This window comes from Microcaecilia unicolor, chromosome 2, assembly GCF_901765095.1.
Source record: "Microcaecilia unicolor chromosome 2, aMicUni1.1, whole genome shotgun sequence".
In the NCBI taxonomy this organism is placed as follows: Eukaryota; Metazoa; Chordata; class Amphibia; order Gymnophiona; family Siphonopidae; genus Microcaecilia; species Microcaecilia unicolor.
This window is the reverse complement of record NC_044032.1, coordinates 179,113,919-179,130,636: the sequence shown is the minus strand read 5'-3', so window position 1 is coordinate 179,130,636 and position 16,718 is coordinate 179,113,919. Positions and strand designations below refer to the sequence as shown.

Genomic DNA, 16,718 nt, shown 5'->3' with positions numbered 1-16,718 from the left:
ACACTCCTCTACTTACGCATGGTACGAGAAATAATTTTATACGCAACAATATATGCATGTAAAATAAGTACATAAGTAATGCCACACTGGGAAAGACCAAGGGTCCATCGAGCCCAGCATCCTGTCCACGACAGTGGCCAATCCAGGCCAAGGGCACCTGGCAAGCTTCCCAAACATACAAACATTCTATACGTTATTCCTGGATTTTTCCCAAGTCCATTTAGTAGTGGTTTATGGACTTGTCCTTTAGGAAACCATCTAACCCCTTTTTAAACTCTGCTAAGTTAATCGCTTTCACCACATTCTCCGGCAACGAATTCCAGAGTTTAATTATGCGTTGGGCGAATGTCTCTTAAAAGTTAACCTTTGCATAAAACTACATGCAATGACTGGAACACTCGTACTTTTACACAACCAAGGTGTAGGCAGGTTTTGGGAACAGCGCAGGGGGAGTCACTATTTATGCTTGTACTATATAAAATAATCACAAACATTCATATCTGCTTCTGCGCACTAAGAGTCGTCAGCTTCACTTAAGGCACTATTTCTGTAGGATTCATGCTCGTATTTTACGAAGACACATAGGAACCTACATGTCTATAAAATGGCTACCAATAGGTACCTTCTTGCCTTCTCAGTCTAGGCAACCAATTATATAATTACCCTCAGTATCAAGCCAATGCGTTAACTGGTAGCACAGACATGCACTAAACAGTACATGCTAATTCCCATATTAATTACTTAATATGCTTTAGCAAGAAAGGCCCCAAATACCTCAACATACCAAAGCAATACACAGTACCATATTCCCAACTGCATCTCTACTCAACAATTACATTTGTGAGGAGTTAATTCACAACGTTTTCTTTCTAAAAGCCAATGCCATATCTTATAAAATCAACAGAGCAAATGCAGTGTCCATACATGGCAACGTACCAGATCATACTTAAACCTAAAAATCACGAGTATAAATTAGTACTGTCCTGAGGTTTATACAGGGAAAACGTGTTTCACAGTGGAAAGATTCCTGCTTTCCAATAGTAACTACAAATTAAAATACTGGGGAATGACTTGCCAGTATCACAAGCGCTGCTCCCCTCTACCAGCTCCCATGTTCATCAGCAGTAGGCAGGAAAAGCAGTATTTTAAAGAAACTTTTGCTGGCCTCTCCATGTCCTGCTTACATTGTGACATCAGCCAGTATCCAACTGCATCACAACATGAAGAGAGAGAGAGAGAGAGAAAGAAAAGGAGAGAAACAGTACAGAGGGAAGAAGAGGAAAGAGAAAACAGTGGTGGAAGTACAAAAAGGGGAAGAAAAATTTAGAAGAGAAAGAAGGCATTACTCAGCACCTGCAGGGAATTACAAGGATGGAAGAAATTGTGACTTTTGGTCCCTTGTCTTATGGTCAGATCTTCCTGTTTCCATCATTCTACCTTATTGATAGCCTATAGTTGCAAGGGAGGCACATCTGTGTCTACACAATCACTTGCAGCATTGTCAAATGCACCACAAAAGAAAACAGTGGAGGAACACCCCCCCCCCCCCCCCACACACACACACACAACCTAGGAGTGAGCAAGTCTGTGTTTTTGACCAAGTGTAACTGGAGCTGAATCTTCATACCTGAACGTGTGGGATGCGCAAGACATGGGTACAGCATCAGTAGCATATGGTGGTACATTCACACCACCAACTTTGAAAAGATGCCATGCACTCCCAAAGATGCTATCTCCAACTTATAGCGGTTTCTTCCCATGGACTAGCCTGGCACTAATATGTCATCATCTTGGTGATAGGGATGCATAGGATCACCAGGCAGTTCAAAGATCTGATGACAAGTGAACCATGCAGCCACACTAACAGAGAACTCTCACTGACCTCCATGGCTCAGATATCTACTTTCCTGGCTGCTGCTCCCTCAGCTCAGCACTAATGCTATTTCCAAGGAAAAAACTGCTGTAGCAGGGTCACCACCTCTTCCATCTTCCTTGCAGTCTACGTGGTCAAAATGTCAGCTGTTTGAACACCAAGGGATTCCATAGATACAGGTAGCATCTTGTTACAGAAGAAGCCTTGTTCTACTGGATGTGTGACTTTTGTGTGGGCTGCCGTTTGGGCACCTATACTTTTGGGTGTCCAAATGGCGGTGTCTAAACTTCTGGCTCAATTCATTCCCTTCCTGCAGTGGTGCAACTCGTGACTTCTGGGCACTTCCCAAAACACACTGCTGTTAGCTGCCCCTGCTACAGGAAAGTACTACAGAACCCCAAATCATGTCTTTCAATATAATTAAAGTACAATTAACTGCACAGATATTGTTGGAGGTTCATAAGCAGGGTGCATGACTTTTGGGCACCACCATTCAGGTGTTGCAATTTGCTCTTCTCTATCTGGGTGCCCAAATGTTGGGGGTCTAAGAGTCCAGCTCGATTCACTCTGCAGCACCGGAGGTGGTAGAACTCAGTAAGAGGAAATTTTAACCTTTCACATTAATTGTATTTGTAGACATAACTTGTGTTCTATATTACTTTTCTATAGCAGAGGCACCTAAGAGCAATGTTTTGGGAACCCATACTTCTGGGTGCCCAAATGATGGTGTCTAAAAGTTTGGCTCAGTTCACTCCTTTCCTGCAGTGGTGGAACACTTGACTTTTGGGCAACCAAAATATTGCTCTTAGGTGTCTCTGCTATAGAAAAGTACTCTAGACCCCCAAGTCATGTCTACCAGTATAATTAACATCATCAGTTCCTCCACCACCTCCAGACTCTGCAGGAGGTGAGTGAATTGAGCCAAACTTTTAGACAGCACCATCTAGGTGCCCAAATGGAGAAGAGCAAATTGCAGCACATGAACGGTGATGCCGAAAAGTCATATACCCTGCTTAAGAACCTTTTTGTTCCTTCATGATCTAACGGTCCCATGGATTCTTTCACAGGCTTTCTGCTTCTGATGTACCTGAAAAAGGTGTTACTTTGAATTTTTGTCTCAACGTAAGTTTTTCTTCGTATTCTCTTTTAGCCTTCTTTATCAGTGTTTGGCATCTAGCTTGACACTGTGTATGTTGCTTCTTATTTTGTTCATTCGGATCCTTTTTCCATTCTTTGAAGAATGCTCTTTTGGCTCTAATAGCCTCTTTCACTTCACCTTTTAACCACACTGGCTGCCATTTGCTCTTCTTTCCACTTTTGTCAATACATGGAATACATCTGGTCTGGGCTTCCACGAAGGTATTTTTAAACAATGTCCATACCCTATTTAAAGTCCTAATTTTTGTGGCTGAATTTTTCAGCTTCTTTTTAACCATTTTCCTCATTTTGTTATAGTCACCCTTTCAAAACTTAAATGCTGCTACAGCAGATTTCTTTAGTGACTTCACTTCAAAGATCAGCTCAAATATGATCAGGTTATGTCATGGATTCTCAGTGGATCCAACACCATTACCTCTCATACCACGCCCTGAATTCCACTAAGGACTAGATCTAAAATAGCTCCCCTTCTTGTCAGTTTTTGGATCAGTTGCTCCAAGAAGCACTCATTTATTACATCTAAGCATTTTACCTCCCTTGCTCCCTGATATAGCATTTATTTATTTGTTGCATTTGTATCCCACATTTTCCAACCTATTTGCAGGCTCAATGTGGCTTACATAATGCCGTAATGGCGATTGCCATTTCCGGATTGAGAAATACAAAATGGTTCTTAAGTGACAGAGTAGATTAAGCAATCAAGTGTAGCGAGTTCATTTCTGGCATGAGAAAGAGTGGTATTCCTATAGAGTTCATGAGTGACAGGGAAAGTTACGCAATCAAGTGTAGAGAGTTTGTTTCTGGAACGAGAAGTAGAGTGGTATAACGATAAAGTTCATTGGTGCCAGAGTACAGTTAAACAATCCAGTGTCAAGAGTTCGGTTTTGTCCCGTTCTGGTATGGGTTTCATTGTCTGGTATTTAGGATGGATCATTGTGGTATGCCTTTTCGAACAAATTGGTTTTTAATAACTTTCGGAAGTTTGTTAGGTCGTGTATTGTTTTGATAGCAGTCGGTAGGGCATTCCATAGTTGCGCGCTTATGTAGGAGAAGCTGGATGCATATGTTGATTTATATTTTAGTCCTTTACAGCTAGGGTAGTGAAGATTCAGGAACGTGCATGCTGATCTTTTTGCGTTTCTGGTTGGTAAGTCTTCGAGGTTTGTCATATATACCAGGGCCTCGCCGTGAATAATTTTATGAACCAGGGTACAGATTTTGAACGCAATACGTTCTTTAAGTGGGAGCCAATGTAGCTTTTCTCTTAGGGGTTTGGCGTTTTCATATTTCATTTTTCCAAATATGAGTCTGGCTGCAGTGTTTTGGACGGTTTGGAGTTTCTTAATGATTTGTTCTTTGCATCCGGCATAGATTGCATTGCAGTAGTCTGGGTGGCTTAGCACCATTGATTGTATCAGGCGGCGGAATATTTCCCTTGGGAAGAAGGGTTTTACTCTTGAGTTTCCACATTGAGTGGAACATTTTCTTTGTTGTATTTTTCGCTTGGCTTTCTAGTGTGAGATTTCAGTCGATTGTGACTCCGAGGATTTGCAGGCTATCTGAAACAGGGAGGGTGTAGTCTGGGGTGTTTATGGTGGTGGGTTTGTTCGTGTTGTATTGTGACAAGAGGATGAGACACTGTGTTTTTTCTGCGTTGAGTTTTAATTGAAATGCATCCGCCCATGAATTCATGATTTGGAGACTGTGTTTGATTTCATTTGTGATTTCAGTTAGATCGTGTTTGAATGGGATGTAAATCGTGACATTGTCTGCGTAGATGTAAGGGTTGAGGCCATGGATAGATAGAGATTTGGCTAGAGGTGACATCATTAGGTTGAAAAGGGTCGGTGAAAGCGGTGATCCCTGGGGTACTCCACATTCTGGTTTCCATGGTGATGATGTGCTCGAATTTGATATCACTTGGTATGTTCTTACGGTTAGGAAGCCCTTGATCCAACTAAGTACGCTTCCCCCGATCCCGAAGTATTCTAGGATGTTTAGTAGTATTTTGTGTACCATTCAATATTGGGGTTATTGAAATCACCCATTATTATAATGTTGCCCAATCTGACAGCTTTCCTAATTTCTGTAAACATTTATTCATCCATCTGTTCATTCTGTCCTGGAGGACCATAGTACAGCACTATCAGTATACTCTTTCCCTTCACACATGAGTGTGGTAGCCATGTTAGTCCACTCTTAAGGTTATCAATAGAAATCAAACAAAATAAAACATGGAAAAGAAAATAAGATGATACCTTTTTTATTGGACATAACTTAATACATTTCTTGATTAGCTTTCGAAGGTTGCCCTTCTTCGTCAGATCAGAAATTATTTCCGATCTGACGAAGAAGGGCAACCTTCGAAAGCTAATCAAGAAATGTATTAATTTATGTCCAATAAAAAAAGGTATAATCTTATTTTCTTTTCCATGTTTTATTCTGTTTGATTTCTATTGATAACCTTCACACATGGAATTTCTATCCTCTTTCCTTTCACACATGGAATTTCTATCCACAAGGATTCCACGCTGCTGTTTCATGTAGAATATTTATTTTATTTGACTCAATTCCCTCTAACATATAGCGCACCCCCCCTCCATCATTGCCATATAATTTGTACCTTGGTAACACAAGTGTCCCACTGATTGTCCTCGTTCCACCAGGTCTCCAAGATGCCTATTATATCCGCCTCTTCATTTACTGCTATATACTCCAATTCCCCAATTTATTTTTTAGGTTTCTAGCATTTGTACATAGACACTTCAAACTGTGTCTTTTCCTAGCATCTACAAGCTGCTTTGAAGTTGACGGGGATAACTTGCAACCTTTACTCTGTCCGCCCACTAAACACTCCTAAGCTTTCTTTCATTATTGAATCCTCTCGATTGGGATTCCCTAGATGTCCTATTTAAATAGTATGCTTTGAGGATACTCCACACCGAACCATGCGCTCCTGGTCGACTGTCTGCTACCCCCCCCCCCCCACCCCCATTTTAGTTTAAAAGCTGCTCTCTCTTTCTTTTTTTAAAACTTAACACCAGCAGCCTGATTCCATCCTGGTTAAGGTGGAGTCCACCCTTTCAGAGTTCCTAACAAATCTAAATCCCTCATCCTTGCACCATCGTCTCAACCAATTCAAAAAATTGAATTTGCAACCAGCTCTCCTCCACCCCCTCTTCCCTTAGTCCACTCTCTCAACCCTATGGATATTAGATTAATATAAAGAACTTAAAGATTATATGGTATATTGTGTGATTTATTTAGTGTTTGCTTCACAGAAAGTAATTAAAATGTAATTAAAACTCTAATGAAAACTCCCCTCCTGTTATCCTAATTAGAATAACTATTAGTTAAGACTATAAATGAAGAGATGTGCTGCGTTGGGCAGGAAAAATGGGAAGGGAAGGGGAGTGGGGGAGGAGTTGATACTGACACAGTTTTGTTGCACAAGAAACTGTGCTGAATATATGGTTTAAGAGTTAGATTGGTAAATAATGGTAAAATTTAAATGTACCATTTGAATTCATTTCCATATGATATTTCTTTCACTTTTGATTACATGCTAACATCATGATGCACAGTACAAAACAGCTGGAAAAATGCTGCTAAAGATCCATAAGAGTCTTTCATGGATCTGCTATAGAGTACATAAAGTTGATTCTGTGTTTGTATACAGTGGTGGAAATAAGTATTTGATCCCTTGCTGATTTTGTAAGTTTGCCCACTGACAAAGACATGAGCAGCCCATAATTGAAGGGTAGGTTATTGGTAACAGTGAGAGATAGCACATCACAAATTAAATCCGGAAAATCACATTGTGGAAAGTATATGAATTTATTTGCATTCTGCAGAGGGAAATAAGTATTTAATCCCTCTGGCAAACAAGACCTAATACTTGGTGGCAAAACCCTTGTTGGCAAGCACAGCGGTCAGACGTCTTCTGTAGTTGATGATGAGGTTTGCACACATGTCAGGAGGAATTTTGGTCCACTCCTCTTTGCAGATCATCTCTAAATCATTAAGAGTTCTGGGCTGTCGCTTGGCAACTCGCAGCTTCAGCTCCCTCCATAAGTTTTCAATGGGATTAAGGTCTGGTGACTGGCTAGGCCACTCCATGACCCTAATGTGCTTCTTCCTGAGCCACTCCTTTGTTGCCTTGGCTGTATGTTTTGGGTCATTGTCGTGCTGGAAGACCCAGCCACGACCCATTTTTAAGGCCCTGGCGGAGGGAAGGAGGTTGGCACTCAGAATTGTACGGTACATGGCCCCATCCATTCTCCCATTGATGCGGTGAAGTAGTCCTGTGCCCTTAGCAGAGAAACACCCCCAAAACATAACATTTCCACCTCCATGCTTGACAGTGGGGGCGGTGTTCTTTGGGTCATAGGCAGCATTTCTCTTCCTCCAAACACGGCGAGTTGAGTTCATGCCAAAGAGCTCAATTTTTGTCTCATCTGACCACAGCACCTTCTCCCAATCACTCTCGGCATCATCCAGGTGTTCACTGGCAAACTTCAGACGGGCCGTCACATGTGCCTTCCGGAGCAGGGGGACCTTGCGGGCACTGCAGGATTGCAATCCGTTATGTCGTAATGTGTTACCAATGGTTTTCGTGGTGACAGTGGTCCCAGCTGCCTTGAGATCATTGACAAGTTCCCCCCTTGTAGTTGTAGGCTGATTTCTAACCTTCCTCATGATCAAGGATACCCCACGAGGTGAGATTTTGCGTGGAGCCCCAGATCTTTGTCGATTGACAGTCATTTTGTACTTCTTCCATTTTCTTACTATGGCACCAACAGTTGTCTCCTTCTCGCCCAGCGTCTTACTGATGGTTTTGTAGCCCATTCCAGCCTTGTGCAGGTGTATGATCTTGTCCCTGACATCCTTAGACAGCTCCTTGCTCTTGGCCATTTTGTAGAGGTTAGAGTCTGACTGATTCACTGAGTCTGTGGACAGGTGTCTTTCATACAGGTGACCATTGCCGACAGCTGTCTGTCATGCAGGTAACGAGTTGATTTGGAGCATCTACCTGGTCTGTAGGGGCCAGATCTCTTACTGGTTGGTGGGGGATCAAATACTTATTTCCCTCTGCAGAATGCAAATAAATTCATATACTTTCCACAATGTGATTTTCTGGATTTAATTTGTGATGTGCTATCTCTCACTGTTACCAATAACCTACCCTTCAATTATGGGCTGCTCATGTCTTTGTCAGTGGGCAAACTTACAAAATCAGCAAGGGATCAAATACTTATTTCCACCACTGTATATTAAAGTTTGGTTACTTGTTCCATTTGTTTTGGACATGAAGGTGGTTCACAGGACACTATAAAATGATTTAATCTGCACATTTAACTACTTGTGGTATGAGCAAAGGCATTTATAAATGACTGAAAATATACACATCTAGCTATACTTGATAAGACAGACCAAAAGATCATACTATAAAACTAAAATAGGGACAGATTACAAAGACACAAAGAAATTATACCAACTCAAGAACAAAGCCCTAGACACCAACTTGGTCACTACAATGCATACAGACATCCCATCTGCAGATAAACTTGTATTTCAATGAAAAAATTGTAAAGCTACGCAACAAGCTACCTCATAACAACGACATTGAAAACTTCCTTAATGAGCTGGACCCAACCACTGGAGAATATCCGGCAGACCGAACCTGGATAAACTTTACCCAACTTACCGTCAATACAGTTACACAGGCGATCAGCAGGTTCTCCGACACTCACAGCAAACTAGATACCTGCCCCAACTACCTAATGAAATCCACCCCTGACCGCTTCATAGCAAACCTCACATCCCACCTAAATGCTTTGGCAAGGTCTCTTCCCCAAGGAATATGGCAACATCCTACTCAACCCGATACCAAAAGACTCCAAGAAAAAATCAAATGAAATCACCAACTACCGTCCAGTAGCATCCATCCCATTGTTAGTCAAACTGATTGAAAGCATGGTAGCCAAACAACTTACAGACTATATAAACAAATTCTCAATATTACAAGAATCAGTGTCAGGTTTTCGCCCCCTCCACAGCACAGAAACAGTACTACTCACTCTTCTAGCCAAATTCAAGCAGGAAATAGCAATAGGGAAAAACATCCTCCTCCTCCTCCTCCAATTCGGCATGTCTAGTGCATTCGACATGGTAAACCATAATATATTAATAAGGTTACTAGATAAGTTTGGGATCGGTGGTTAGTTGGATCAAGGGTTTCCTAACCACAAGAACATATCAAGTAAAATCAAACTCAAACATATCATCACCGTGGAAAGCAGACAGCGGAGTACCACAAGGATCACCGCTATCACCGATCCTCTTTAACCTAATGATGACCCCACTAGCCAAGTCCTTATCCAACCAAGGCTTTAACCCTTTCATCTATGCAGACGATGTCACAATATACATTCCTTACAAATCTAACCTGACAGAAATCACCAACGAAATTAAGCTCAGCCTGAACATCATGGACTCTTGGGCTAATGCATTCCAACTAAAACTCAACAAAGAAAACACACACTGTCTCATCCTCTCATCCCAACACAGCGCGGACAACCCCACAATTATCAACACCCCAGATTACACCCTCCCTATCTCAGACAGCCTGAAAATCCTCAACGTTACAATGGACCGCAACTTAACACTAGAGAGCCAAGGTGTAATGAACTTGACTGAGTTCCTGGAATCATCTCTGGAGGTTGTCACACAAAGAACTACTTTGTTAGTGATATTTGCATTAGAATTAGATAGAGATACTGTACTCAGACTGTCCTTGAGACATTTGAATTCTTTATTTTTAGGTTCAAAAGTAAGGGTTTTCCCGGATTTATCCAGGGAAACCCAAAAGAGAAGAAACATTTCTTTTACAGCGTCCTAGGGTAGTAGCTTTAGGAGCAAATTTTCAATTGAAATTTCCTTGTGTTTGTAGGATACTGTATCAAACAAAGCAATATCAATTTTTTGAACCTAAGCAGTTAGAGGATTTTTTATTAAGCAAAGAGTGTAATTGTGAAAATTTCATCCTGAATGTAACACTGTATAGTAGCTTGAATTAAGTCAACAGAGCATGGTGCAGTCTTTGGTTTAACAATTAGAGAATAGGCTTTGTAATATTAGCTTATAATTTAATTTCTTTTTCTTGGATCAATTCCTAAATTGTGGTCGATAAGAGTTTTTTTTCTATTTCTCTTTGTATTATTGTTTTCCTATGATGATGTTGCATATTTCGTGTATTTTATTCAAGATTTATTGAATAGTGTAATTATTATAATTTGAAAAAAAAAAACCACTAGAAAGCCAAGTGACATCCACAACAAAGAAAATGTTTCACTCAATGTGGAAGCTCAAACGTGTGAAGCAATTCTTCCCGAGGGAAACATTTCGCAACCTGGTACAATTAATGGTACTAAGCCATGTAGACTACTGCAATGGAATTTATGCGGGATGTAAAGAACAAACCTTAAAGAAACTTCAGACCCCTCAAAACACAGCAGCTAGGCTTATCTTCGGAAAAACGCGATTTGAAAGCGCACAACCCCTCCGCAAAAAACTACATTGGCTCCCGCTCAAAGAACGCATTGCTTTCAAAATCTGCACTCTGGTTCACAAAATCATCTACGGTGAAGCCCCTGGATACATGACAGACTTAATCGACCTACCAAATAGAAACACATCCGAATCAACATGAACATACCTAAATCTGCACTACCCAAGCTACAAAGGACTCAAATACAAATCAACATACGCATCCAGTTTTTCCTACATAAGCACACAACTGTGGAACACATTACCAAAAGCCCTGAAAATTATGTATGATCACCTAAACTTCCGGAAAACACTAAAAACTAACCTGTTTAAAAAGGCATACCCTACCGATCCAACACAACTGCCTGATCTCTGCAACACAACAAAACTAAAGTACATAATGGACATAACACAACACTTGCGTTATACGATGCCCTAATGTGGTTACGCCACTTGAACTTTATCTTACCACAACATCACATTGTATTTGTTCACACCGGAGTCTGCAAACGCCTCTCCGGTACTATATAAGCCACATTGAGCCTACAAATAGGTGGGAAAATGTGGGATACAAATGTAACAAATAAAATACTGTATGGAGAATATACTCTAGTAATCCCTTTGACCTGGTTACATGGATGTAAAAGGCTAATTTCTGGTAATTTATTGGTTGAAATTATACCAACTCATACTGGTGAGTCTGGGTATGTTATAGAATCCCTTTTTTCATGATTAATATATAAAATCTCAACATGATGGTCAGTTGTAATTCCAATGGAACATTTTAAAATTCTTGTTTTTGAGCCACAAGGTAGCAGAAAAACATTTCATGCCCTACCAACTTAAGTCACCCTACACCTGTGGCTGCCAATTTAAATTTAAACTAAAAAGTGGAAGATAATGACTGTTCACACCCATGCACTTACATCACAAGGGAGAAGAGGTGGGGTGGGGGGAGGGAACAAATCTTTTAACTAAATCTAATAGTCAAAATAAGTCAGATGTGGCAGTCTCTTGTTTTAGAAGTTACTGAAGAATTCTGGTACATAACACAGGTAACACTGCATTTGTTTTCTACACCGTGAAAGTATTACATAAATCACATAAGCCATCAGAGAGGAAAGTAGCTGTAACAGCATTACAAAAAAAAAAAAAATTTCTCACCTCGAACAAACCACCATTCTCTGGACAGCTTTCATGGCAAAGCCATAGTACAAGAGGGGACACATACTCTGGCTTCAGAGCATTCACCAGATCTGAAAACACAGACAGAGATCAGAGAAGTATCCAGGGACACTTTTATTTTCCCCCCAAAACTATTTAAGACAGCACACTTTTCTTTAAAAACTCAAATTTTTCCACTAAATAAGAGTTCAAAATATAGACATTAGAACAACAGCAATTTACATGGAGTTGTAGTGTGAAAATATCAGTATATATATGAACACACTTATAAAATATACTGCGGTCAATATTAAGTAAGCCAATGAACAGGAATGTTATCTTAACACTGTTACCCAGATAACTTTAGTTGAATATATTCAGCGGAACTAGTGGTTAGGGTGGTGGACTTTGGTTCTGGGGAACTAAGGAACTGAGTTCAATTCCCACTTCAGGCACAGGCAGCTCCTTGTGACTCTGGGCAAGTCACTTAACCCTCCATTGTCCCATGTAAGCCGCATTGAGCCTGCCATGAGTGGGAAAGCGCAGGGTACAAATGTAACAAAAATAAAAAAATAAAATAACTGCTCGCTGAAAAATCTTACCTAAGCTTATCTGGCTCACTAGGGCCTCGGTGCTCAAAAGTAAACGCGGGTACTAGAGGCCAATTAGCACTGTACTAGTGCCTGCATTTACCTTTGCAGAATGTTCAGAGGGATCTAGCACAGCAAACAACTCAAGCGTCAGGCCTTAGCAAAGACAGCATGCAAATGTAGTAAAGCTATTGTTAATGAGGTAATTTTGTATTCCTCCTCAATGCTCAGAAAGGAACACCAGGTTGGGACAGGCATTAGAGTGTTTAAAGAGTATTTCCCATGATCCTCGTGCTTCTCTCATGATTCTTTCTGCAAAATCTGCCGGTTTTGATTGCTTTTGGAAGCAGAAGGAAGCTTATGTAAGCCCTTAAGTGCTGGTTGTGAGAAAACAACAGGCCCCACACATTGACCTCTCTTTCCTGCATCTAAATTTAAAGCATCCACGCTAACAAAAAAAAAAAAAAAAAAATTTTAAACGCCCAAAGTTCACACTGGTGTCTGTTTCCTGAATCTAAATATGGGTGTCCAAGCTGAAAAAAAAAATTTTAAACCACTTATATTTGGGCAGCAGAAAACAGACACCATGTGCTTCATGTTTGGGTTTTACCGGGCGCATGCACACAGGAGCCAAGCTTAACGTGGAACTCTGCTGTACATGCATCATGCACAATCCTTCTGCGCCAAAGTACAATCCTACTGCCAAACTCCCTAACGCTCATCAGTGCGCCTATATTTTCACCTCATTAGAGTTGAACATTAGGGCGCTATTTTTCTACGCTGTTCCAGGTGTATTTTTACGGCATTATTCAGAACAACGCTGGAGTTTTGAGCATCGGGGCCTTGAAGAATGCTGCACCAAACCAAGAAACAAGTAGGGATCAGCGGTGCTCAATCTCCCCTCCTTTCTGCACGCAATATCATCCTAAAAAGGAAGCATGAACCGAATGTGTCGTCCCTCCACCAACAATACCATGGTATGAAAAATTGTACTGAAAGCCCAGCAGAACAAAGAGAGGGTCTTACTCCATCCCCCAGTGGGCTGTAGTCTAAGTGTCAGTAAAGCATGGAACCAAAACGGTGAAGAAACAGATTAGTCCCTTCACTGTTATTTCAGTACCATGCTATTTTGTGACTTTGCAGTCAGTGAAGGGATCAAACTACATTAACATCCAGGAGATAGGAGTCTAAACCCTGACTCCCCCCTCCTCAGGATGCTCTGAGCTGAACAGTCCCTCTTCCTCTAGCCCCATCCTCCAGAAGTAAGAGCACAGATGCATAAAAATTAGTTGTAAAACATCAGGCTGCTGCCAAAGGAGGCTAGTGATGACTCTCCCTCATGCCTCCTCTTATGAGCATTGCATCAAGTGGTCTGGAGGCACAGGAGAAAAGGTTTTCCAGTTACAAAAACATTTTTTTCTCCTTTATGTCACTACAAGTGTTCTGAAAGCACTGTCTTAATCACTGCGGAGACCCAGGCAAAGGTATCAGCCTGCTTATCCGACATCGCTGCCTGGATGTCCAACGGCCACCTGAAACTGAACATGTCCAAGACCGAGCTCGTCTTTCCACCAAAACCCACTTCTCCTCTTCCTCCACTTTCTATCTCAGTCGATAACACCCTCATCCTCCCCGTCTCATCTGCCCGCAACCTCGGAGTCATCTTTGACTCCTCCCTCTCCTCTGCGCACATCCAGCAGAGAGCCAAGACCTGTCGCTTCTTCCTCTTTAACATCAGCAAAATTCACCCTTTCCTCTCTGAACACACCACCCGAACTCTCGTCCATGCTCTCATTACCTCTCGCCTTGACTACTGCAACTTACTCCTCACCGGCCTCCCACTTAGCCATCTATCCCCCCTTCAATCCATTCAGAACTCTGCTGCACGTCTTATATTCCGCCAGAACCGATATACTCATATCACCCCTCTCCTCAGGTCACTTCACTGGCTTCCAATCAGATACCGCATTCAATTCAAGCTCCTCCTTCTTACCTACAAATGCACTCAGTCTGCCGCCCCTCATTACCTTTCTACCCTCATTTCCCCTTACGTTCCCGCCCGAAACCTCCGTTCACAGGACAAATCCCTCCTCTCTGTACCCTTCTCCACCACCGCCAACTCCAGGCTCCGCTCATTCTGCCTTGCCTCACCCTATGCTTGGAACAACCCTTCCTGAGCCCATACGCCAAGCCCCCTCCCTGCCCATCTTCAAATCTCTGCTTAAAACCCACCTCATTGCTGCGTTCGGCACCTAACTCTTACCGTTCAGTAAATCCAGACTGCCCCAATTTGACCGTTCACTTGTCTACTAGATTGTAAGCTCTTTTGAGCAGGGACTGTCCTTCTATGTAAATTGTACAGCGCTGCGTAACCCTAGTAGCGCTTTAGAAATGTTAAGTAGTAGTAATCTTATTACAAATACATTTGTGCTGAGCTCAAAAGACAACTTGGCAAGATTAACACTATTACATAAGTCCTCAGGTAAATATTTTTGTGAAGACTACAGAACAAAAGATTTGAACATTTCATATTTATTTTTTTTAAAGAAAGGGTTTATATTTATTCTGTAGCCACCTTGAGCATATTGAAGCGTTTTATGTAGGTGCTTTAACATTGCCTAGGGTACATGCATATAGTAGGGACTTGTAAAACATTTCACATATTTTTATGCAATCTACCCGTAGGCAATCCTGGGGCAGCAAAGAAGGATGGGGTGGGGGTAGACTTTAGTACTTATGCACATGATGTAAAATATATGTCTATATACCAATTCTTACCAAAATGTACTCATTCATCATCACTTCTGCTTCGGGGCACATGTTACTGTGGAATATCTGGGGGAAGCAATTATATAAAAGGCAGGGAGGCACATATGTAGCCTTTCTAAAGCAGGCAGAACATATGTGCCTTGACCACTTAGTAACCTCTCTCTAAAATTATCATTATAAATATAAATCTCCACACACACAGTGCTGAGAAACAGGATGTGAATCCCTAGGAAAGGCTGCGTTTTAGCACAATTTATTCTAAAATAAACCCAAAATAGGCAGATGTCATTGGATAAATAACCCTGACAGAAAATGTTATTGAATAAATAATAAAAAGTACAAAGGTTCAACAATAAGTATCCTTGCATTTAAAAGAATGTGAACCCTTTATTCAATTAACTGGTGGCATCTCCTTGAGCAGTAAACACTTCAACTAAAGGTTTTCAATAAGTGTTCATCAGCCTCTCACATCATTCTTGAGGAATTTTGGCTCATACCTCCATAAAGAACTGTCTCAGCTCTGACATCTGAGGGCTTCCTTTCATGAACAGCTCATTTCAGTTCTTCCCACATTTCAATAGGGTTTAGGGTGGGACTTTGTGAGTTGGCCAATGTAAAATACAAAATCTCTTCATCCATTGTGCAGTGGATTCATTTGAATGATTCATTTTTTATTAATCTGTCCATTATTCCAGAAGTTTTGTGGGACATTTTTGCCAATAGAGAGGACAGCAGTAAATGTTTTTTTGTTTTGTTTTGTTTTTTAAACAATGATTTATTCCTATGAATCTTTCCATGAACACCATTCCTATTCAGATTTTTCCTCAAGATTAACACATGAACCCTCACATCAGTGCAAGCAAGAGACTTGTGAATCTTTAGATGAAAATCTGTCGCTTTGTGAATGATTTTCTAGTTTCCATATTGGGTTTCCATGACAGGATGACTTTTCCTGGGTACAGTCACTGCAGTCTTCAACTTTTTTCCATTTACAGACTACTTTCTGACAGCAAAGAGATGTCATCCCAAATATTCAGAAATGGTCTTAGGATGCTTTCCAGACAAATGAGCATCAGCTGTTCTTTCATTAAGCCCTGATCTGAAACAAGCTGTTTCATGCAAGAAGTCCTTAAATATCAGAGTGAAATGGCTTTTTGTGGAAGAATGAGGAAGAATTCTTCATGGGCGATAAGAAAGTAAATCAACAATATTGTTGAAATCATTGCTGCTCAAGAAGTGCCACCACTGATTGGATAAAGAATTTGTATACTATTTTCCTCACAAGGCTATTTATTGATGAATATTTTTATTGAATAAATAATTTAAAAAAAACATCCTTTTCGTTTGAGTTTATTTATTTAATAGGGTTCTCTCTCATGGGGTTTAGATAAGATCAAACCATGTTTTAAGTATACATTGTCCTAAAATATGGACCATCTAGATTTCACAAAATTTGCCTCACTACTGTGGAGGTAATTTTATAGTCGGTCATTCATATGCATGTTGACCTATTATAAGATACCAGCTGACATGTACTCTGACTGAAGGAATGCTCAGGGGCAGAATTTAGGCAGACACCATATATGCGTGTAGATTATTTAATACCTTTAATCTAC

The 16,718-nt window shown here is 40.8% G+C and overlaps 1 protein-coding gene across 1 annotated transcript in view; it reads right to left on the bottom strand.

Annotated features, from left to right (window-relative positions):
* The window catches only part of LOC115463218 (peroxisomal multifunctional enzyme type 2-like), a gene marked incomplete at its 5' end in the record, with an annotated part of 177,107 nt that overhangs the window by 110,442 nt on the left and 49,947 nt on the right, over positions 1-16,718 (bottom strand). The window contains 1 exon segment of the mRNA XM_030193530.1: positions 11,744-11,835. Within this exon segment, the coding sequence (XP_030049390.1) occupies positions 11,744-11,835 (92 nt within the window).